Source organism: Ursus arctos, unplaced genomic scaffold (genome assembly GCF_023065955.2).
Source record: "Ursus arctos isolate Adak ecotype North America unplaced genomic scaffold, UrsArc2.0 scaffold_36, whole genome shotgun sequence".
Classification (NCBI taxonomy): Eukaryota; Metazoa; Chordata; class Mammalia; order Carnivora; family Ursidae; genus Ursus; species Ursus arctos.
The window spans coordinates 714863-739406 of NW_026623050.1; the positions used below are offsets into that span (position 1 = coordinate 714863).

A 24544-nucleotide genomic window follows, 5' to 3' on the forward strand; every position below is an offset into this window, starting at 1 on the left:
AACTTACAACCAGTGAGTGTGGCACTTCATACATTTTGTAATTGTCAGCAAAGGTTGACACCACCTTAGAGGAAATTATATTTTAAGAATAACACTTTAGCTGAAAGCAAAGCAACCTCAAATCCAATGTGAATATAATCTTATTTTAAGGGAAAAGAAACCTAATGAGTGGAGGCAAGTCCACTCTCCTGCTTTGTACAAAAATGGGAAGTGGAGAGACAGAGGCTCTCCTCAGGAATTCTCAGACATCCCTGTGCATAACGCAGAGACGGGAGGTGCATAGGGTATAACCTCGATTTTTTTTTTTCTAAAGCCTTTGTAAAATCATAGACTTTTGTCCTTTGACTACCCAACAATGGAATTTCCCTTCCTATTTGGGGGAAATGTCACGATATTAAAGATTGTATTCAAATTAGACTCTTTCTGTAGCGCGACCTAGGATGTGTTTTCTTCTCTGGCCTCTCTTTCCTCCTGTCCATTTTCCAAGCTAGGGGTTTCTACTTTAGAGAAGGTTCTACCCAATGTTCTCCCAGTAAATTCTCATTCTGCTTGAGTGAACCTAAATTAGCTTCTGCCATTTGCAACCAAGAATCCTGATTGATACACAGCCCAACCTGTAAACGGAGCAGCAATTCTATATACATTGCCCTTGATGGATGGCCAGATTACCTATGAATGTCTCCAGCCACAGAGAGCACCCTACACCCCAGGGCCAGCTGTGAGGTCTGCCGGATCACTGCAGCTATTGCAAAGTGGTTTTCTTCATTGAGCTGAAAAGTGCCTCCTTTCAACTTCCATCCACTACTCCATTGGTCTATGGAATAACCCACAGCAAGTCAGAGCCTTCTTTGATACTGTAACTATAGGTATGTAGAGTTATACTGGTCCTCTGTTCTTCATTTCTGGTTTCCAGGGAGAACCAACATCATCCTGGTCACCACCTTTCCTAGGATCCACCTCCTGACTGTCAATATTTTTGACTGAACTCGAAACAAAACACAAAAAAAGCCAGTGTTTCCCGAAGTATATGCCTGTGGTCAAAGTATGATGTTCTCCTTCATTCTTAGTTCCTATGTCTCTATCACACATTGTTTCTTATTCTCCTAAATTTTATCAGACCTATTTCTTGATCCCACTGGTTGGTGGGTTTGGAATCCCAAAAGAAGAACATGTTCAGTACCCTTAAGCCCTTAGCCCAAGGCCCCATTGAGCAGGAGATCTGGGAATGTTGGCTTACCTGTGGCATGTTCCCGTAGACCTACATCAAATGCTAGTTTGTCTGTCTGGGATCTTGATGTGGTCAAACATGTTAGATACTGTGAAACAAGAGCAGATGCTAGTGAAGTCACACTCCTCTACTGGGTCTTCGCATCTTGCCACTAGTTGGCTTCCAGTTGTCAACTTCAACACTGAGCTACTGTAGAAAGGGCTTGTTTATCCTATTCAATGGTATGTAACACTTTTGAAATATACTTTTATAGTATATTTAAAATCTCGAAAATGTTCTTCTTTGATGACCCAATGATTTAACTTCTAGGACCATATGTTACAGAAACAAGTTTGAAATTAGTATTTCAAACATATTTAATCATATGCTTTAGTTCAAAGATACTGAGGAACTCTTACATTGGAGACAATATAAGTGGAACATATATAACCAACAATGGAGAGGCTGATAAACTTTGGTACTTCATTTTATGAACTATGTTACCATTAGGAGATTTATCACGAGTGTGTAATATCATGGAACATATACAACATAGTACATTTGCACAGTTAACAGGTATGCAAAATTTAAATGCCTGGCAACTAGGCTAAAAGGAATTACACCAAACTGATACCTGAAGTTCTCTTTGGATAGTGGGAGGGACCATGATGATTCCCCCCACTTCTATCGATTTTGTTTTTCAAACTTTCCATGAGCTTCGGAACTTCTCAGTGTCTATGCTTCCACCCCCCCAATTATAAAAATACATGTGTGTATAAAACTTAACAATGATATTTAAAATAACTTAATAATGGGAAAAAAACAAAACAAAACAAAACAAAACCAACCAACCCATGGCCCGTTCCCTGCCTCCTTTACTGACAGGCACAGGGGCTGATCTTGGAATTAGACCAGCTGGCAGATAAGCACTTGGAAGGGATTTTCTGAGTTCTACTTCTATTTCTCTGCAACAGGAAAGTGGAGAATCACTGCATTGTACAAAGTCCTATATCACCGGCTTCATTCTCAGAGCTGCTCCTAAAAAGAACTAGCTAGTATAGAGTTTACGTTAACCGTGAGTTGGATTTTTGGGGGGTGGGGACAGTATGTCTAATAAGAAATAACATAATCCTTCAGATCCCTACCATGCTGTTAGCCTGAGTTTTCAAAGCCATGAGAAGTGTGCTGCTTGAGGGTTGGGTCTATTTAGGTAGGAAAAGAGAAGTATCAAGGTTTGATTTACCCTATGGATAAACACCAGGTCTGAAAGATACACGCTCACTTCTCAATTCTAGACATTGTCAGCATACAGAGTTTCCCACTCTCTAGAGGTCCCCATCTCCCGCTCCAATAACCTTCCATTTGGTCACTTTTGTTCTCTGTCCTTTGCCACGAAAGACTACAACAGATGAACGTTCAGGCTGAAAAGGTCAACTTCTTACCAGTGCTCGGGGAAGAAATAATGCTGCAATAAATAAATTATTTAAGAGGCAGCTGCTACTCCTGCTGCCGGTGTGACAGTTCAAGCTTCGAGATGCACTTTGCAGCGTACTGCAGGTGTGAACGTGCAAAAATGAAGTCTTGAATTAATGTAACATTTTCCACTAGGGCCAGACAAAGACAACAAGCCTTCCTCACACTGAGAGCGAGTGACAATGACAGATGCAGGGACAGGAGCGCTCATGATGAGAGCTGACTCGTATTACACTCGACTGGGGTCTTGGGATCACGATATGCTCCTTAAGATGCCCTGTCAAAGATCTGCAATATCTGTATTTTACAAACCGCCTTAACTTAAAACTTGAACAATTTTTCTCAACTTACATGGAGTTATCCCCATTTTGGTTGATTCTGGTTCTAGAGCCCTAACTAGTTACAGCCTGGTGAGCTCTCTGTGACTGCTCTGCTCCATGTCTTCCTACTGCCTCTGGATTCACAGAATACCTTCAAATGATTCCAGGACTGAAGGCAATGGATACCATCCCATTTCCTATAGCTAGTCAAAGAGCTGAAATTTTACAAAAATCTCATGATTAATTTTTCTTCTATCCTGGTTATCCTTATATGCCCAAGAAATCCATTATTTCATGTTTTATTTCTTCATCAAGTTAACATCTAGTATGTCAAGGCACCATTCTTAGTAGGGTTGGGTTTAGTGAAATTAAAAAAAAAAAAAAAAGACATGGTCCTCTGCCTCATGGAGTGGGAAGGAGGGCGGTCAGACATTAAACAAATACATAAGTGCAAAATGAGATAAGTTATACGAAGGAAATGCGAAGACAATGTGTTCTAATTATTTATATTCCAAATTATTTCCACTGTGATGTAATCTAGACGCTTGTTGGTTTCCTATACTTTCTCCCCTCTTTTTCCTCCTCCTTGAATGGTGAAAGCAGACAGCCGGATGTGCTTACCATTCCACTGAAGGAGTGCCGCAGGAGAATTGCGTGGCCATATAGCAGGGTCCTGTGGCCGCCCCCTTGTGCTGCCTGTGGGGAAGGAGAAGGAAAAATGTCAGCCTGGGCCACTTGCGGCCCCTCTGAGAGCAAAGCGCGACAAGAATTCTGGAATACAGACTACAAAGAAAAGACCCATGGCAAAGCTCCCAAAGAATTCATTCTAGAAGTGAGTGGCCAGCCTATGGGCGAGGGGGAGACGCGTGACCACAGCCATGCAACATCCTTGGGAGAGGGTGTGTGAGGCCAAACCTCCTGTTGAAAATGTCCCCTGCCAGGGTCAGCAGAAACCCCGAGCTGCTCCACCGGAGAAGCATACAAATGAGGTCGGTACTGCTTACCTTCCTTTGAAACTTCTCAGAAGCGTTCAGAGTGAGAGAGAGAAACAAATGTGACGTAACTCGAGCCTAGCGACAGAAAGGCAGCTTGGGGGACAGGCATATGGTCGCATTCTGCACCCTGCGGTCTTTTCCCTTCGAGGCACTTGGCCTTCTGCCCAATCACTTAAATGGGTCCTATTTACCCAGATCTCACCATTCCAGATGGCTCTGAAATCCAGGACTTTCAAAGGGCAACCAGTAATGCAGAAATAGACCCATCGGTTGAGGGACCATCTTGGTACCTTCTCTGCCTCCCCAGGCAGCTCCACTTCGGCTGTTCACAGCCCAACATAAAGCCTCTGTGTCTGCTGCTTTTCCCCTGAGTCTGAGTCACACGTCACTATCGGAACTGAATAGCACACGATCAGAGACAAAACTATTATTTATTGTGGAAAAAAACTGAAATCTACAAGAAATCCTACAGTTTTTTGGCATTAACTTTCTCAACCTTTTACCGAAATTTCTTCCTATCCTGTGACCCTCCCCTCAGAGATAGTCAAATAGTTTTGATCACACACTCCTTTTAGGAAAAAATATTTGAGCATAGGACCCCATCCCTAATGCACAAAAAAGCACTCAAAGCCTGAAATGAAAATGAATCGTAAATAGAAAATCTAACATTTGCCTTCTGTATGCCAGGGCACCTCTTATGTACCTTATTTTATTTAGACCCGCATAGGAGCAGCCCCAGGGGCAGGCTGGAGGTCTGCTCCTCTCCTGCGCCCACCCTCCCTCAGAGCAATGAGCAATGAAGGGGAAAGCCACGGGGACAGAGAGAAGGCACAGGTCTGAGTAATGAGGTCCAGAGTCATTTTATTTTAACTCTATTTGGATTAAAAGAATCACTCTGTCAAAGAGATAATCTTCTCATGTCATACCAGGAGCCTAAAGAAAAGAAAAATGATAGACGTGGTATCATGTTTTTTAAAAAGCTGATAACCATACATAAATGGGGCTGTATTTCCTCACAGCTTGAAGATATTTAAGGGCTTCCCAGGCTTCAATATGATGGAGGAATTAAATGTTCTTTGCACTATTTCCGAATTTCTTGAAGTCACTAGGACTAACTTTAGTTGCTGTATTTACAAATGTGTCAACAGCTATGTTAAAATGAGTCATACCAAATAATTTTTACATCCTGTCAGTCTGATATTTTCCCTGCACACCTGCAATATCAGAAGTTAACTGGTAGCGCCTGATGACTTCCGTGTGGGTGTGTGTCCCAAACTGGTCCTGTGTCTCCAATAGAACTACTGACTACATTATATGTCCCGGTGATAACCGTGGGTCACACCCTCGTCTTTGTTCCCATCAACTCTGCGAGTAATCTTAAAAAGAGTCCAGCGTTGCTGACCACAAAAAGTGGCACAAAGAGCTTGTGCTCCTCCTCTTCTCTGGCACTTCTGGAATCATCTCCTGGCCCTCGCGTCCTTTATTAAATACGGTGACAACAGAAACTCAGAGACACTGAGCCCAGGCGCCCCACTGGGACTGAATGGGACCGCACCTCGCAGCACCCGGGAGGCTTCACAGCCCGACTCCTCCCTCTGCTAGGGCAGTGGTTCTCTCGGCGGCGGGGGGGGGGGGGGGGGGTCCTCTGGTTAAACCCTAAGCCGCTGGACCCTGCTCCGCAGCACTTGCTTCACGGGCCCTGGGGTGGGGCCTGGAAACTGGCATTTCTAACAAGTTCAGGGGACAGACACTGATGTTGCTGGTCCAGGGATGACATCCTGAGAACCACTGCTTAAGGAATGATCAAGCTTCAGTTCTTGGAAGAGAGGAGTTTTTTCTGTAGAAGCTTTGATAATCATCACTCTGGGTGAGCTACTCTGGGCACACAGTATACGTAGGTGCTTTACGTAACATCGTAGCTCGTCCTCCTAACTTGTCTAAGTAGGGATAATCTCCCCCGTTTGTAATGTGAGGAACTGGAAGTTCACGAAGGTACGTATCTTGCCGTCTATCATAGGGCTGGATGTGGTGGTGGTGGGAAGTGAACTCACAGTTCACTCCAGAACTTGAGCTCATTTCGCTCTAGTTTCTGTGACATCTTCCTGTGCACAAAACCAGTGTACAAAGTAACCAGGGAAGCAGGAGAGGGAGATACTTCCTCAGCTTCTAAAACAAGGTAAATCGATATGGCTGGGATTTAGTGAGCATTAAGCATACAGCAGGCACAGAACTATGCCAAGTGTGATATGTGAACGGTCTCACTTTATAATTAGTGCTGTGACGTAACTAGATTAAGTATCTCCATTTTACAGCAATGCAAACTGAGGCTTAAAGAGGTTAAGTAACTTGCTCAAAGTCATACAGGTTCCAAGGGCAGAGTTGGGATTTCACCATATGCTATGTTGTCTCCCTCTTGGTAGCCTGGTCTAGAAAGTCTAGAAAGACTTATGTTTTAAAAAACCCATGTTACAAATAGGAAGCAATCTGCCTATTAAAGCAGATGAAGACAAGGAGCACTGGAATAGACCAGGAGGGTAGAAGGGTGTTGAGGAATAGCTTTATCAATAAGGTAGACCCTGACGGGTTGGAGTGTTGACCATCAATGAGAATAGGACAGAGGAACCCACAGGACCAAAGGCCTGGAGGTGGAGAGTAGGAAGCACACGTGGGGACCAGCCAACGATTCGCTGACTAGCACTGGGGTCAGCTGAAACGAGAGGGAACATCTGGAAAAAAGTTAGGGCACAGGCACGAGGCAGTCAGATTATGGAGGACTATGACTGACTGTTCCACAGCTACTGGGACACTGGTGTAGGGTTTTCTGTTTGTTTGTTTTGTTTTTCTTACTGGTATAGGTTTTTAAACGGAGAGTGTCACAATAAAAAATGTACCTTCAGAAGGTAAGCCTGACTGCACCGTGGTGGGAGAACTGGAGGCGTCAAACCCTAGGGACAGAAAAGACCATTCTTTCATCCCGTTTCCACGACAACAGGAGAGTGTGGACTAAAAATCCTGGTGTTATCCTTTACTCCTTTCTCCCTCTCAGGCTCCATAGTCAAGCTAAAGCACTCCCGGGGGCCATCTTTGAAATATATTCTACACCCAAGTATTCAGTACCCTGCTGCTTCCAGGCTGGTTCAGCCTACTGCCTGCTTCACCTGGATGATGGTATAGCCTCCTAACTCTGGCGCCTGCTGCACCCCTACTCCCCAGCCCTCTTACAGTCTGAGCCAACATGGCAGCCAGAGCTATCCTTTTACAGCCGTCAGTTACATCATGTCGCTTTCTCGTTCGGCTTCCCCCCACCCACCATGGCTCCCTTTCACACTTAGAAGTGCAACGTCTTCACCATGGCCTCCAAGACCATGCATCAGGACTTGGCAAATTTTCTCTGTAAAAGACCAGACTACTAGTAAAGACTTTAGGCTTTACATGACACATGTGGTCTCTGTCACGTAGTCTTTCTTATTTCAAACAACTTTTTCAAAACTTAAACACCATTCTTACCTAGAGGGCTACCCAAAATAAGTCACAGCCTGGATATGGCTGCTGGCCTTCATTGCTGATCCCTGCTGTCCTTGATCTGGTTCCATTGCAACTCTCCGATGTCATCACTACCGTGAGGACTCTCCCATCACCACCTCTGCTCCAGGCACTTGGGCCTCCCTCTGTTACTCAGCCTGGGATGCTCCCTCCTACTACAGGGCCTTGACACACATGTTCCCCTCCACCTGGAATGTTCCTCCTCCAATAGCCTCACAGCTTATGCCCAGTCTTCATTCAGTTCTGTACTTCCATCTCTCATTGCAGAAGCCTCCTCTGATCACCCCTTCTAAAAGAAAATCACCCTTACTCTATCATGATTTGCTGCTGTATTATTTCTTGAGACATTTGTTATGTATCTACCCTCCACCATTCCCAAGGACGTAAGGTCCGTGTGTCTGTTGAGTTCTCTGCCACGTCAAGGTCACTTTTATCAGTGCGTGGCAAAGAGGCGGCACTCATATTCATACTCCCTGAATAAATAAATAATAACTACACAGAGCGGTCCTTTTGTCTCCCTTTTACAGATGGGAAAAGAGAAACTTGCCCATATTCGGCTTGTAAGCAGTGAGCCTGGATTTGAACCTGGGTCGAACTACACATTCTACTAACTGTTTCCACAATTTGACTAATTCAGGAATCACATTCCAGGAAAGATGTGATATGCTACCCAGAAGACTGCACGTCCTGTTCACAGGGGATCCAGACCTCAAGACTGCAAGGCTTCGTTGGGGTGGCAGTCCTGTCCCTCCACAAGTGAACTCCACGGTCACCACTGGTGGGAGGAGATGATTTGGTCCCACCTCAGGGACGGGGGTGGGGCAGGGCAAAGCTGGTAAAAGCACCCTGATGCCAGGTCCAGAAGAAACATGTTCCACTAGATCATTAACTCAATCATCTTGCCTGTAATTTTAAAATGAATTCCATCCCTGACATTTCTTTTGGTGGTTACCAAAGACGGTGCCTCCCTGTAAGATAAGCCTGATGTGGCAACACACAAAGGGGAACGATCCTTCTCTCCAGCCATACTAAGTATTTCAAGACTGTTAGACCTCTAAGCTACCTTCTTTTATAATCTGGAACCCCAATTCCTCTTTGGGGGTCCCAGGCTCTGGGAAAGCTCCCTGGTGAATGTAACATACCCCATGAAAGGCTTCAGAGGCCACCTTCCTGGGAGAGCGTGGACGGCACGAAATCAATTTGTTGGCTGTGACTGTGCATGCTTTCATTTTCCTTTCCTTCCCTACCGCACTTCCGTTCTACTCTTTCAGGCTATTAAAGAAAGAAACCTTTCTAGAAGGTCACGGAGCAATATTTCCTTTATGTTGCTCAGGATGACTGCATTTCCTCCGATACAAGTGACAACTAGTAATGATGCCATATAAGTAAAAAACAAAAAAACGAAACACCCCAGTGACAGCTAACAGTACAGTCAGGTAACTCGCTACTCTCAGAAAACACAAAGATTCTATTCACAACTGATAAAAACGATTCAATTTTCAGGAATTTACTTAGATGAGTTAAACCCTCAAAATGAAACCACAAACCTTTATTCTATAAAATTTAATTTGATTTGTGAAATGGAAAGGTGTACTTTATTACAGAATAAGAACACCAATATTTGTAAATGCCTGTTCTTCCAAATTTAACTTACAGCTTTAACGCAGTTTTAATGAAAATTCCAATAGAGTATTTTTGAATTCAACAAAATTGCTGTAAATTCACCTGGAAATATGAACATTAAGAAATTTTTATTCTGAAAGGGAACTAAGTTTTAGTAAATGTTATGAGGTAAAATTAATGAGTTCCTTCTGGTACTGGTTCAAAAAGAAGAACGTAGCACAGGACAGGCAGTCCATAAACAAAGATGAAGTACAGCATGTGACAAAGCAGACTTCTAGTACATGGTCGGGGGAGGCATGATTATTAACCAAATGTCTCTGTGATAGGTGGATAGCAAATCAAAAAGCATTCAGGAAGAGCCACAGGAAATCTAAAAGATTCTGGATGGATAACAGAATTAAATATTTCATTTTAAAATTAAATTCTGGAACAACTAGCATGTAATAGAATGGTCCACATTCCTTTACAGACTTAATATTTATCCAAGCTACGAAGTAACAGATGCCCTCCAAGGAAACAAAAACCAGATAAGATTGTACCAAGATCACTGAACTTCAGAACACTGGAAACAACACTTAATAAATTACAGAATACTCTGTATCACCAGGACAAATGGGTTAGCATCTTGTTGAAACGTAAGAAACAAATAAGCCTCAAGTAAAGAAACAGGCAAAGGATATGAATAAAGGATTCCTATCAGGAATAAAATTAAAGCATATGGATAAGGGATTTTTTATCTCTTCTAGTAATGAAAGGAATGACAACTAAAGCGATTTTTATACATCATTTTACATCAACTAAATTTGAAAAAAAAAAAAGGGAAAAATACAATGCTGTCAGAGCTGCCATTTAGCTGTGACACTGAGTGCAACTCTTTTGCATGGCAATGTGGTAATGTATAAAAGAGCCATAACCTTTGCTATAGTAATTTCACTTCGGGGAATAATTCACACTGTTGTGATAAGAGCATTATAATGGAGGCAAATGAAACACCTGGAAGGGGCCTAAATATCTAAAAGAAAGATGTTATTTGGTAGATCATGGGCTTCTTTAGGATGTTCTATCCTGCAGCCATTAAGGAAGTCAATTACAGAGGCTACCAGAAACACAGAGGAATGTGGTGTAACAGGTCAATGTGAAAAGGCAGAATGAAAAAGGCCTTCAACTGTTATGTATAAGCAAGAATGATAAAGAAGCCTATCAAAATGCAAAAGCCATTTGGTTGGTTGCAGAACCAGTGGAGATTTTCCCAAATTTTTAACACTACTATCATTTCAATTAAAAAAAAAAAAAAACACGCATGCGTGTTGAGGGCAACAACTGTTGCACGTTTTAAAGAAAGTGGAGTGTTCTAAAAGTGTTTTGTCTATTTGTTAAAACCGCATTTGCTCAAGGATGTCATTAGCTTGCCAGAATCCTCAGTGAATGACTTTTCCTGCCTGAAGGGCTGATGGAAGGCGTAGCAGTATGCCTTCTTTTCTGCATTAATCCAGAGTCTAGCTCTTTCCTGATGTTAAGTGGAAACCCCAGGGAGGCAGTCTTTATCCAGGACCCCTCTGACCCTCTCCTAAGTTCCCTCAGGCCCAGCTCCAGACTCCAGAGGAAAAAATCTCTTGCCACAGAAAATCACTCCTTCTGGAATCCCAAACACACTGGTTCTTCAGACTGTCCTTTGAGGACCCCTCGCCTTGGATCCCATTCTTGTTCCTGGAGACGGTCTCTCCACTATTCCATGCTTCCAAGGCTGCCTCCCCCAGCTGCTAGACTCCAGGTCCACCTCCCCCTATTGCTATAGGCCAGCCCATTACCCGCCTCTGGCCAAACTCCCAAGTCCCCACTTTTCTAAGACGGGAGGGCAGATGGGACCGGACAATACTTCCCCAGTTCAAACGGCAACATTTTCCAAACAGGTCTTGGATTATAAACTCCTGGTAGCAGGGATGATTTTTCTTCTTTACTGCTAATTAGGCAGTGCATTGAAATTTAGAAAGCGCAGGCCCAGGATGGGAGGGTACATGCGCACATTAGTTTGACTTGGGCTCTGAAGTCAGAGTCAGGGAAGAGGACCACAACGAAGCACCTTCTGGTCATGTGACTCCCCTTACTGTGTGTGTGACATCCCAGAGAGCCCAGTGCAGGCCACCAAACGCTTTCCTTCACTGCCTTTTCTGAATCAGATACTCTCCTCTTCAGTGAGCTAACCGCCAAGTCCAGCTTTTCCTGGGCTCGCCCTCTTGGGATATAAAAACACTAGAGAAGCACAAGGCACCGTTCTTCTAATTTGACACCCTGATTTCCTCTTTGTAACGGGAGTGTTACTGTAGATCTAAAACTCTACGAGGAGCCTGAACCAGTGTCTACAGAAAGCCACACCTTCAGGGCAGAATCCCCTGAAGGAGTTTCTCCTGTAAGAAATTCTTCAAGTGAGTCTGGGGCAACTCAACCAGGACAGTGCAGGCCTTTCAGCTAAATGTACCTGAAAGGAGGCCATAGTCTTAGCATCGTTGACGGGTCTCTTAGCATATTGTTAAAAACAGAAATAACTAAATAGAGTTTTAATGAGGTTTAGAAAAGAGGAGGAAGGTGTGCTACCTGACAGCCCCACTTCCCCAAGTTCAGGGATCATGGCTGTCTCCCCAGTTGCCTTTCTGAAACCACACGCCCACATAGCAGAGGCTGTGAGGCACAATAGGACCCCTGAGAGAAGTGGCTGACTCGGGTTGGCTGAAGGCCTATCGAAGTCACTGTTCCTTCTGCTAAATGCTCTAGTAGCAGGGAAAGCAGGGGTCGGGACACCAGGGAGCCCCACCTCCCACACCCTCAGTGCTTCCCCCTCCCATCACCTCCTACCACAGGACTGAAGGATGGAATGTTCCAAAAGCTGTGCCTGAAAACAGACTAGTTTCCGTTCTTTCATTTTTTAAGTAGGGAGGACACGAAGCCAACAATCCACCCCCAACCACCTCCCACCAATGCCAAATGTACCATTCCCACAGCTTCTAACTCATTCAGTTCAGCCCACCTGCCCTCTTGGAAGCACCTAGAATTATTTGTCCTCGGTGAGAAGACTCTGGCAATCTCATTTTTGTTCGGCTCATAACTTGCCCAGCCACATGGAAATATTTCAGGACAAAGGGATGAAAGGCCGCAGCCTGATCTGAGAAGCTAACTTCTGGGTCTCGAGCATCGTCTCCAGCAAGAGGCTGTGCAGCAGGGAGGTATTCTGTGCAGGAAAAACCTCTCTGACACCCATTTCACCGAAACCTTACCCAGATTTTAGTAGGTAAAATCTGAGCGAGGATTCAGATGAGCTGGGGGTTGCAGAGCCGCTTTGGCGGTGACCCGGAATTCATTCTTCCCTGTGAGCACTTAAGCCCGTGAGAAAGAAGAGTCCTTGCACAGTGCAGACTTAAACCCTGATCCCACAGCAGAAGACAACTCAGGAATCCCCTTTCAAGTCTCTAAACATAAGTTTTTGATCCATGAGAATCTATATAGACAGGTGCAACCATTTCCTCTCCCCCCCCTCAATCCATGGAGTTTGGGGAACAAACCAAATCACTTTATGAGGTTCCCACTAGGGCCAGGATTTCATAAACACTGATTTTTTTTTTTTTTTAAGAATTTACTTATTTATTAGAGAGCACAGAGGGAGAGGGAGAGGTAGGCGCCGACTCCCTGCTGAGCAGAGAGCCTGATTTGCGGCTGACTGAGCCACAGAGACGCCCCTTACAAACACTGATTCTGAAACAGGAAGATAAGCGTTCTCCGTGGTGGGGAAAGAGCCGGCTGTTGGGACGCCTCCAAATTCAGCACAGGGTCATTCTAGATACATCTGTGCTTTCCTTTGAACATGGATGTCCCAGGGAAACCAGACAGCCAGAATGGCAGCTATAACACGTTTCTTTTTATTGTATCTTTTAAGAGAACAAACTGACGGGAGATATTTGTCAGGTAGTAATGACATTTAGATTGATGGCAAGTATACCTTGGAAAGAGGTGAAGCAATTATTTTTTTTCTCTGAATTAATGTTTCCCCCTTTGTCTCACAGCTGACTAACAGACTTCTAAGAACCTGATATTGTCCCCTTCATTCTTTACATAAAGAACCCCAGCAGCTGGATTTGTTTTCCAGTCACTGCTCTGGTTTTGATTTGAACCACCCATACTCATCATTCATCAGGCCTCTGATGAAACGGTAGACCAGCAGCCACATAGGGTCAAGACTAAGCTCTCTGCCCAATCATGGGCTTTCATCCCAAACTAATATATACTGAATATTTTCTATAAAGAGTTTAACATTTGAAAGGTCAGATTACCTTGACATGAAAAATCAAACACTCTCTCTAATCTACTATTTCTGTAGGGAAAAAAAAATCTCTGTTCATTCTATGGATAATAAAATAGGAATAAGTTTTTATCATAAAACCACCACTGAGTCCTACTGTGTGCGAACACTTTTACCCATGTGGGCTATGAGAGAGAAAATGAAATCAATTCTATTTTGATCTTTGATCCTCCTTCCTTTCTCCTGCACTCCTTAACCTATTTTTTCTCTCTCTCCTGGATATTCTTTCATTCCTCACACCAGTCCCAATTATAACCTTGCTGGACAGAGATCAATTCATCTTGTTCTCTCTACATCCATACAATAAGCCTAGGGCCATATATCGGAGCAAAACAAACACACATCTTTCCTTGAAGTACATGTAGTGGCCTTGGGTAGAGAAACTGATTCTTAAGAGCTCTATATACGTATGGGCCTGTGTAAGGATAAGATAGGTGCCCCTAATACTTCCTATCTGTTCTGCTCAGAGAACAGTAGCACAATTCTTCTCAACATCTCATGGACTGATTCTAGACAAGTAATCTTCAATCTCAGCTCTCTATCAGAATCACTGGTAGAGCATTAAAAATGAAAACAAAGCAAGCTAAACAAATCCCCTACAGTATAAAAAGCTGGCCATTCTCTAAGATTCTCATTTGTAGGTCTGTGATGGGGCCCGGGCTCTCAGGTGGTTCTGATGTACAGCCAGTCTTGAGAATCACCCTTCTGGGACTCCTCAGCCACGTCGGAGACCTCATCCAAGTAATCTGTATGATATATACAGCCAGCAAGTACTTCTCTGTTCTCAGAACTGTCCTTCTGGACCAGTGACTGATTTTCCTTTCAGCATTTCTCTAGAATCCCACTGAAGCAAAGAACAAATACGGTTGCTTCCCTAGTCCTTGACAGATTTAGTCAAACTAAAAATTGACTTTCTCTGCTTTTCTGTTTCTGAGCTCTGTTGCCACCGATGTGACAGGTGGAAAGACAAAAACCCCTACTGTCACCTATGCGTGGTGGGTTCCATCATGACCACCCCCAGACCCACCCCTCTTCATCATGTCAAAGGGCAGCTGGACTCTTTCTGAGCTGCCTCATGCATATTCTAGACCTCCTTCCCCACCATCCTGGACTCCACCGGGCCTGGGAAAAGATAGAGTTTGCGACAAAGAACAGAGCAGGTTAGGGGAAAGGTCTTTTACTTTTCTTCTCTTACTACTGGGTCACTCCTCTCCCTAGTCAGTCATCTCTGCTGTTTTCACTCTGGTTCTGTCCTTTCTAAGTCCCCTGCCCTGAAGGGTGCATTTCAGCACTCTGCATTCTAATTTACAACTTTTACAATTTACAATTTTATGATGTGCAATTTTTACAATTTAAAACGGACGATTTTTCTACTTTTCCATGTATGTGAGGTTCATGTCCTTTAGAGGTGTTCCAAATCCCCTAACATTTAGCAGTGCATTCGTATGCCTGCTTTCAGAGGCCCACCTTTCAGAAGCCTAGTTTAGGTCTCCGTGTTCCAGCCACCACCCAGCTCTCTGTCGAAGAGAAAAATAAACGTATTTTGTTTGTTTTTAAAACGGAAGTCTTCTCCGATCTTTGACTGGAAGCCAGGAAATGGATAGAGCAAAGCACCATTGGATCTATTTTTCTCCCCATTGTGCGGACAGTAAATTCATCACCTGACATTGGAAGGATAACCTACTAAGACTGACAGTAAAACCCAACTTCCCTTGAGCTGCAACAGAAGCTTTGTTGGGCAAGGGAAAGAAGAGATATTAAAATTAGCAACAGCGTTCTGTGAGAGGAGGAGGGGAGCAGCTCAGAAACATGGAGTAGGGTTCACAATCCGAACCCAAAAATAAAACTAAACTTCAGTTGTGCTGTCATTTGCTTCCTTCAATGGCTAGAGAAAAATCAATCAATCAATCATTTCCCAGGGGTGTTGGTAGTTACCCTTAACGTAATGTGGTGACTTGGTACTGAAAATAACATCAAAAACAATGCATTTTCTGAAAACAAAAGGATCTCATTTACAATAGCACCATAAACAATGAAATACTTAGGAATAAATTTCACCAAGGAGGTGGAAGTTCTTTATACTGAGAAGTACAAGACATTGATACAAGAAACCAAAGAAGACACAAATGGATGTAAAGGTATCCTGAGTTCATGGGTTGGAAGAATAATCTTAAAAGGTCTATACCACCCAAAGTCATCTATAGATTCACTGCAATCCCTATCAAGATTCCAATGACATTTTTCACAGAAGTAGAAAAACCACCTAAAATTTATATGGAACCATAAAAGACCCCAAAAGCTAAAGTAATACTGGATGAGAAGGACAAAGCAGCAGGCACCACACTCCATGATTTCAAGCTTTATTATAAAGATAAAGTAATCGAAACAGTATAGTACTGGCGTAAAAACAGATCTACATAGACCAATGGAACAGAATCGAGAGCTCAGAAATAAACCCACGCATACACAGTCAACTAATATTTGTCAAGGGAGCCAAGAACACTTGATGGAGAAAACAGTCTGTTCAGAAAATGCTGGAAAAAGTGGATATTTAATGTAAAAGAACAAAACTGGACCCCTGTCTTATACCACTCACAAAAATTAACTCGAAATGGACTAAAGACTTAAATGTAAGACCTGAAACCATAAAACTCCTGGAATAAGACACAGGGAAAACTCCTTGACATAGGTCTTGCCAAGGGATTTTTTTTTTTAATGTGACACCTAAAGCACAAGCAACAAATGAAAAATAAACAAGTGGGACTATGTCGAACTAAAAATCTGCACCGCAAAAGAAACAACAACAAAGCGAAAAGGCAACCTACAGAACGGAGGAAAATATTAACAAATCATGTATCTGATAAGGAATTAATATCCAGTGTATAAAGAACTTGGATGACTCAATAGCAAAAAACCTTAAATAATCCAATTAAAAACTAAGCAAAGGACCCAAATAGACATCCTTCTAAAGAAGACATGAAAATGGTCAAGTGATACATGGAAAGGTGTTCAACATCACTCATCATCAGGAAAATGCAAATTAAAACCACAATAAGAGGTCATCTCACACCTGTCAGAATAGCTATCCTCCCCACCATACTCCACAAAAAAACCCTCCAACGAATAACAAGGCTGGCGAGGATATGGAGAAAAGGGAACCCTTGTGCGCCACTGGTAGAAATGTAAATTGGTATAGCCACTGTGGAAAACAGTACGGAGGGTCGTCGAAAAATTCAAAATAGAACCACCATATGATCCAACAAGGCCACATCTGGGTATCTATCCAAAATAAATGCAATTACGATATTGAAGAGATATCTGCACCCCCATGTTCACTGCAACATTATTTGCAATAGCCAGACATGAAAACAACCTAAGTGTCCACTGACAGATGAATGGGTAAAGAAGTTGTTAGATACACAGACACACAGACACACAGACACACACAGACACACACAGGAATACTGTTCAGTCACAAAAAGAAGGAAATCCTGCCATTTGTGACAACATAGATGAACCTCGAGAGTGTTATGCTAAGGGAAAGAAGACAGAGAAAAACAAAACTGTACAATCTCACTTATATATGGAATCTAAAAAGAGGCACACTCATAGAAAAAGAGATCAGATCTGTGGTTATCAGAAGTAGTAATTAGGTAAAGGTGGTCAAAAGGGACAAACTTCCGATCATAAGATACATCCGTACTGGGGATGTCACGTACGACATGATTGATAACTGTAGGTAACGCTGCTATATGGTGTATTTGAAAGTTGCTGAGGGTAAATCCTAAAAGTTCTCATCACAAGGAAAAAAAATTTTTGTAACCACATGAGATGATGGATATTAACTAAGCTTGTTATGGTAATAATGTTACAATATATGTATGTCAAGTCATTATGCTGCATACTTTAAACTTACACAAGTATTGTATGTCAATCTTATCTCAATAGAACTTAAAAAAAAAAAAAAAAAAAGAATTCTAGTTGATCTCTGCTTATTATGCTGCTGCTAATGATCCCCAGAACCTGGAAGAAGGTAACACGTCATCTAAGAGAGTCAGTCCAAAGTGAGGAGGAGAGCCAGGGGGACAGACGGACTTCAGCCAAGGCAGCTATAAAAATTCCTGGTAAGCTATTACTGCCTACTAATCCATACTCATCTGTAACTGTTTATGCAGCTTGAAGAATCAAGGAAGATCTTCCTTAACACACTAGAAAATGGTGCCTTGAAACCAGAAGATGGAAATGGCGTACAGTAGGCACTCCAAAAGTGTTCTTTAAATAAATGGAGAAAGCAGAGCTCAGTACAATATAGCTACAGACCACAGGAAATCTGTTACCTCAAAGAGAAAAAACAAAACAGTTTAATAAGAGCTCACATAACAGTTTAATAAGAGCTCACAGAAAAACTGAATGAGACCGGAATTATATTTGAGATATCACTGTGATCTTTATGTTCTTCATAAAAATAAAGTATCACTAAGGTGCTTGAAGTGATCTCTCCTTTAGTATCATGTTATTATCTCCTCCACTAAATATGCATCCCTAACACCAGAGGTTCGTCTCTGACTTGCTCTCCATGAAATGGAACCAGATTCAAGCTCATGTTTGTGACAGAAGAATTACGACGGGTCTGGGCTGCCTTGTTGCCACACTGGAGCAAGGATGCTCTCAAAGACATCAGCAGTAACTTTCAGAAGGCCACCACGGGCTCCCCCTGACCAAGCAGAAGAGGTCTGGGCGTCACAGAGAAAATGACGACTGTATTTGGGAATATGCAAGGTATTTGGAAAGAGATGCGAGTCTAAGATAATACTAAAGCAAGGAATGGGGTGCCACGGTGTGGGGAAAGGTCACTGTAATGTACCGTCCAGTTTCCAATAGCCTAAAAGTCTTAGTTCAAATTATGATCGTCCTATATTGATGTTATTTTTCAATCACTAGATTATAAAACAAGGACGTAGAACAGAGAGGCTATTGAGCAGGTAGGAGAACTCGGGGATGAGGGATTATGTGCTTGGCTCTTGCCACGGATTTGTTACCATGGTGATGACGCCCCGCTCCCTTATTGGTGAACTACCATGGGGGTTACCTTTTTTTAAAAAAAAATTCAGTCTGAAAAATTGTAGAAGCTCTATCTGGGACAGAATGCTGGGCAAGATCTCATGGGCTACAAACTGGACTTTCTGGAGCCAGGTGGCCCTAGCTTAAAGGAGGTTGGGGACATTGGCGGTAGGGTATTATCTCAGCCTGCCCCTGCTCTGGAACCCACTGGGATGTGGGGAAAGGCTGGGTTCAGCCCAAGATTCCTTTCCCAGATCAAGTGAGTGCATTTAGAATAGACCTTATAGATACAAAAGTCTTTCGGTTTGGAGAGCTAGACACATGCACGTTTGTTAAAACCAAGATTGTCTGGGGCTGGATATACCTGTATTTTGTGCTAGAACCTGAACAAAATGAAAGTAGTTCTTAAGGGATGAGACATAGGTAAATGCCAAATATGGAGACGTCTTGATTATCTTGGCACACTTCTCAAGATACAACAATTGTGACATCACTCCTCAGAAGAAGAGACTGGAGCTTCTTAACACCGTTTAATACAAGAAATGAAAAACTGTTTTTCTTCTGTTGGAATATTTTTAGTAGATCACTATAGAGGAAAATAAAGGACAGATACAAACAGATTCCTCTTATACAGGGGATATGTCTGGAAAGACAAGTGCAAATGCTGAGTGATGTCTGTTATCCACAAGAAAGAAAAACACCAAGGTCCATTAACAAAATTAAAATGAAGTTAATATATATTTTAAAAAAGTGCACAAGTCAATGAGTGCTTAGGGACAGACAGCCAAATGAGAGAAAGGGACTGGCAGATCTGAGGAGTATTTTGCAATTCCTGTGAGCACAAAACATTAGGTAAAAGGAGATCAGTTGGACCTGGATCTGTCAGGGCCAGAATTCAGCAGAGTGAACTTATGCCTCCTGGTTGCTGTGGGAACAGCTCAAGCTAATAAAATCCAGTAAAAAAACTGCAAATGAAGTAAATAATGTTAGAGGTGAAGCCACCGTGGCCTAGGTAGCTCCACCTGGGGAGAGAGACAGCAAGGAGTTTATGAGGGATCTGCGCCAAAGGTAACGATTGGGGTTATAAGACCAGGAAGTGGAGTTCCATATAAACAGGTCAACCTGAGAACGCATTCTCGAGAGGGCACGGGAATACTGCCATCCTTCCGTCTCCCTCACTGACTTTGACAGAAATCAGTGCAGCTAATAAATCATGGATCTGCAGATCCCCATTGCTTCACCCTTCACACACCCAAGCGGCTGCCAGCAAGGAATATGGAACAGGGACACAGCAGTTGCTCACCCCCTGGGTGACCCAGTTCCATTGCCTGAGGTCAGAGAACTGTAGTTCTTGCCATTTAGACTTGCCTCCAGGCCCTCTGTCCCACCCTGCCAGGGAGGCCTGCGGGGGTGGGGTGTGGGAGTCGAAAAGGCAATCCATACCACCTCAACACATACCTCCCTGAGCACAGCAAGAGATTCTGAAATGCCTCTTGTTAAATACCCTCCCTTTTCCCCATTATTGGAAATCTCTAGAAAGAAGCTATCAGATCCCTTTCAAGGCTCAGAGGAAGAACAGGAATTGGAGATATTATACCATGTCACATCATTATTTCCAGAATTTGTATGAATCCTAAAATTGCGTAAGGGTTTGCAAAAATGTCCCTTCCCAAGCTGGCATGGGAAAACTCCAGTGGGCAGGACATACAGGTGCCAGGGTCCTATCACCGGGAGACAGCTCTGTAGACTCCTGGGGCAAAATGACTGCTTCTCTCGGGCCTGTAACTGTGCCTGAACTGGAAGCAGAGCGCTACGTTCAGTTTGAGAGAGTCGGTGCCACAGGTCTCTGCCGACTGACTCAAGGTGCCTCAGCGATGGTGATTCAGTTACCCACACCCACTGAGAACACATAACTTGAAGACTTTTGTACCCCAGCAATAATTCCGGAAATCTCTAAGACCAAGTCATAAACTTAATGTGTATATAGCTAAATACTTATTTATCTTCTAGTTGGGTTGGTTTTTTTGTTTGTTTGTTTTTTTGAGTACTGCATTCACCTTACCTTTCTAATATCTTGCCAAAGACATGAAAACAGGTACTTTCAGGAATACTCTTTGCCATGAGTTTCCATCACTGGTCCCACCCGGCCCAGACTGCAGGACTCAGGGGAGCAGGGAAGAGGAAGCACCTTCTCAAGCCAATTCCCAAAGGCTGTTCTTCAGCTAAAACCTGTGTGCCGCTGGCCTCACGGACATGGGAACTGCCCTTACTTCATCTTTTATTTATTTATTTTTATTTTTTTTCATTCTTTTTTAAAAATTTTATTTTATTATGTTAGTCACCATACGGTGCATCATTAGTTTTTGATGTCGTGTTCCATGATTCGTTGTTTGCGTATAACACCCAGGGCTCCATGCAATATGTGCCCTTAATACCCATCACTGGCCTTGCCCAACACCCACCCCCCTCCCCTCTGAAACCCTGTTTGTTTCCCACAATTCATTCTTTTAGGACAACGTCTCCATTCGCCTGCCCACCATCCTCCACCTCATAAAGGCAGACGAGCAACAGGGAAATGGCGGCAGGGAACCCAGCCTCCAGCCGTGCATCAGTAATACGTGGCAGCAGGCCATTCCTATTAACTTGCCCGGTCCACTTGTCTCTCAGTAATGAAAAAGGATGTGCAGTTGGTGCCTAGAAACTCCGAACGCCTCCCCGGTGCAACAGAGGTCAGACCTGGAGTTACCCACCAAGGAAGAGGGGCACGACTGCCACCCACAAGGGCGCCGACTCTCTGGGTTTCATGCGAACAAAACTGTTGTAAAGCAACGGCTTTTAAGCCAACACACATCTGGCGGTTGGGAAAACTACTGAGAACATGGAGTTTGTAAGAATAGACCTTATGGGCCACAAAGTTCAAAAGCTGCTGCAGACTCAACATCAGGAGCGAAGCGTTGTTCAACATCGTTGCCAAACTTACGTTTTGCCCAGTAAGGACTTTTTTTAAATAGAAAGAAGAAAGCGGTCACCTACGCTATCACTATACTTTCCATAAATAAATGAACCAATAAACCAACCTGATAGCCATTAGACTATAAAAACTGTAAAAAAAAAAAAAAAAAAAAAAAGAAGACAATCATAGAAAATTTTTAAAAAGGCAGGGGCGCCTGGGTGGCTCAGTTGGCTGAGCCTCGGACTCTGGGTTTCAGCTCAGGTCGTGATCTCTGGGTCCTCTAATCAAGCCCTGCGACGGGCTCCATGCTCAGCAGGGATGCTTGAGATTCTCTTTCTCCCTCTGCCCCCCCACTTGCTCCCTCTCAAATAAATAAATAAATCTTTTAAGAGAAAAAATTAAAAAGGTAGACCTTTCCATTCATGAAGTTAGCTTAATGATACAATTCCTATATTGTAATTATTTTCCTGATGACTTGCAAATCCTTATTCCAGGACAGTGTCTGGAGATGTCTAGGGGCCACTTATGTAGTCAGAAGCCACATCTTGCTGACAGATGAGATGGGCACAGCATGGGACAGAGAGTGGCAGTGCACAGGCCAGAACACCCCCCCCTCCCCGGGTACTATTTCGGCACCTTCCCCTCCCACTCAGCACCAGCCTAAGGACAGGCACAGGAAATACAGGTAAAAACAGAACCGTTCGTTCTGCCATCCCAGCTCTCTGCAGAGCATGAGGTCTTCTTACCCCAAGGGCCCCCTGAATCTTCTTGTTCATATTCTTGCTTCCTTTCCATTGATTCCACCTGGTCAAAATTCTAGGTTCTTCCATTCTAGAACCACACGGCAGTAATCGTAGGGCTGGGGTGCTGGCCGCAGGGTTTCTGACTCCACTGAGGATCAACATGCCAGTTGAGATCAGGATTTCTTTGGCACCAAGTTAATTTTTGTTCACCAGAATATCCACCTCGGTGCTTTCATTAAACTTTCATGAAATGGAAATAAGTTGGAGTTTTTTCTAGTTCTTTCAATTCTCCCTACAAATATATAATTTAAACGCTGGTAGCTGTTAAAAAGTAAATTACACGATCAAAGGGAAAGTCTAATAAATAAACTGAAAGGTTTCTATTCTCCCAGGATTTCTTGAATTCCAAATGTGCTTCATTTTTAAAAGGTAAGCAAGGGTTTTAACACAAAAGATTTCACCTAAATTCAAATAGGTTATAATTTAGAACTAAAACACATTCCTAAAAATGCTGCTGAGATCCATTTTTACAACCCATCTCTGCTCTTGTGCCCCAACTTAACAGTTACTATTTTTTTTTAACTCAGCAAAATCTCTCATCAATACACCCCCTAAGAATGCAACTATTTACCTAACACAGCGTGGGCTCGAGAAAGCTTAGAGGCCCCAATCCCTCCTCACTCCTCTAAGAAACCATAATAAAAATGTTTACGTTTTTTGCAATTAAAATGTCAAAAACAAAACACAGCACAAGGAACTGCCTTTAGTCCAGCTACAGGGATGAAGCTCGGACTTTCTAGGATGACTGAGGTCATTAGGACAAGACTAGACTAACAGAGCAGTGAAGGTCAACAGCAAGAAAGGAAAGAGGGTTTGTGTAACATTAGCAAGGCTAAATGTTATCACATTTGCAAAACACCACCAGAATCACAAAGCCATATCGATTTTAAATATGAGGCACCCTACTCCGAATGAAAACATTTCCCCAAAGAAAAGACAATTCCACTAAAGCTGAAACACTATATTCAGGGAGGAGGAGGGGGCAGCGGAGAGTCAGGAGCTTTAAAAATTCATTCTATGGGTTTTCACTTGAAAATGCTTCTACTTGGGATATGAGGAAATGTAAAAAGCTAGTTAACCTTGATGGTTATTCTTAATGGTTGCAAGTAACATTTTGTTCTTCTGCCGGTTCATTTTGGGGACGTTGGGGGCGAAAGGGAGTCTAACTAGCTTTTTCCATTTCGAGGATGAATTCCAGCCCCACAGAAGAGCAGCGCTGGAATCCCACGATGGCACCAGGGGAGGGTGGAAGCACTGACAAGCTGGGGTGAAGGCAAGGCTGCACACTTCTGTCGTTTCACAAAGTTCAGACCTACGGCCACAGCCCACCCAGACCACATGCCGAATAAAAAAAGACAGACTCGAAAAAACAACTTTCAATGTCTTAACGGGAAAAAACGACTCCACAGGCGAGCCATTCTCCTACTTGCAGAGCAGTTTTAACAAGCTGCCTGGCAACAAATTTTTAAGTGTGCAGCCACGTCTAATGCCATGAGATTGAAGTGTGTGGTGCAGGGCTGCTTTTTTTTTTTTTTTTTTCATTGCAGAGGCACGAAGAGTCAGTTGTCCATGCAAAGTACATGTATATTAAAGGAGTGAATAACATACCCATTCCGATAGGTCACTGAGCTAGCAAAATAAAAAACAAAACAGTAAATGGATATTTTAGTGGATGCAGGTCTTGCCAAAAGCTTTCAAGTAATTTGAGGAATCTACTGATGCTTACTGTAGGGGAAAAAAAAAAAACACAAAACCCGATGAGAATAAAGGGGGTGGATTTCCCACCTGGTGAGTATGTGGTTATTTTAGCTAGGAGTTAGCAGTGGCATTAGATGGAAAAGTTTGTTTATACTCCCCTCCCCCACACCGTACAGTGCTGATGTCATCAAGAAACAAGAAGCAGCGTGCTACAGCCTAAATTTGTATGCGGTACTTTTTCGTAAGTACATTTATGTAAGAAATCCACCCAAAGAAAATGGTCAGTACCCCCATCAGGCAAACTTGGAATTTCTTTTTTCTTAGAAATACTGCAAACAATCATTTCGCTTTTTTTTTTTTTTAACTGAAAAGGTACTTCTTACCATGAACTAAGGTCTTCCAGATGGCATATTTTAATTGGATATGTTATCACAAGTCCAGCTTAAAAATGAATTAGGAGTTATTTGCATATGTTTTCATAAATGTCAGCTTACCCGAGAAACATTAAAACCCATTATAT

General features: G+C 43.0%; 1 protein-coding gene across 1 annotated transcript in view; it reads right to left on the reverse strand.

The window, feature by feature from the left end:
* The window catches only part of RYR3 (ryanodine receptor 3), a 586345-nt gene that overhangs the window by 273842 nt on the left and 287959 nt on the right, over positions 1-24544 (reverse strand). The window contains exons 6-7 of the mRNA XM_044392456.3: positions 3622-3696; positions 1238-1316 (exon numbers count right to left, since the gene is read on the reverse strand). Coding sequence (XP_044248391.2) covers positions 1238-1316; positions 3622-3696 — 154 coding nt within the window. The remainder of the gene's footprint in view (positions 1-1237; positions 1317-3621; positions 3697-24544) is intronic.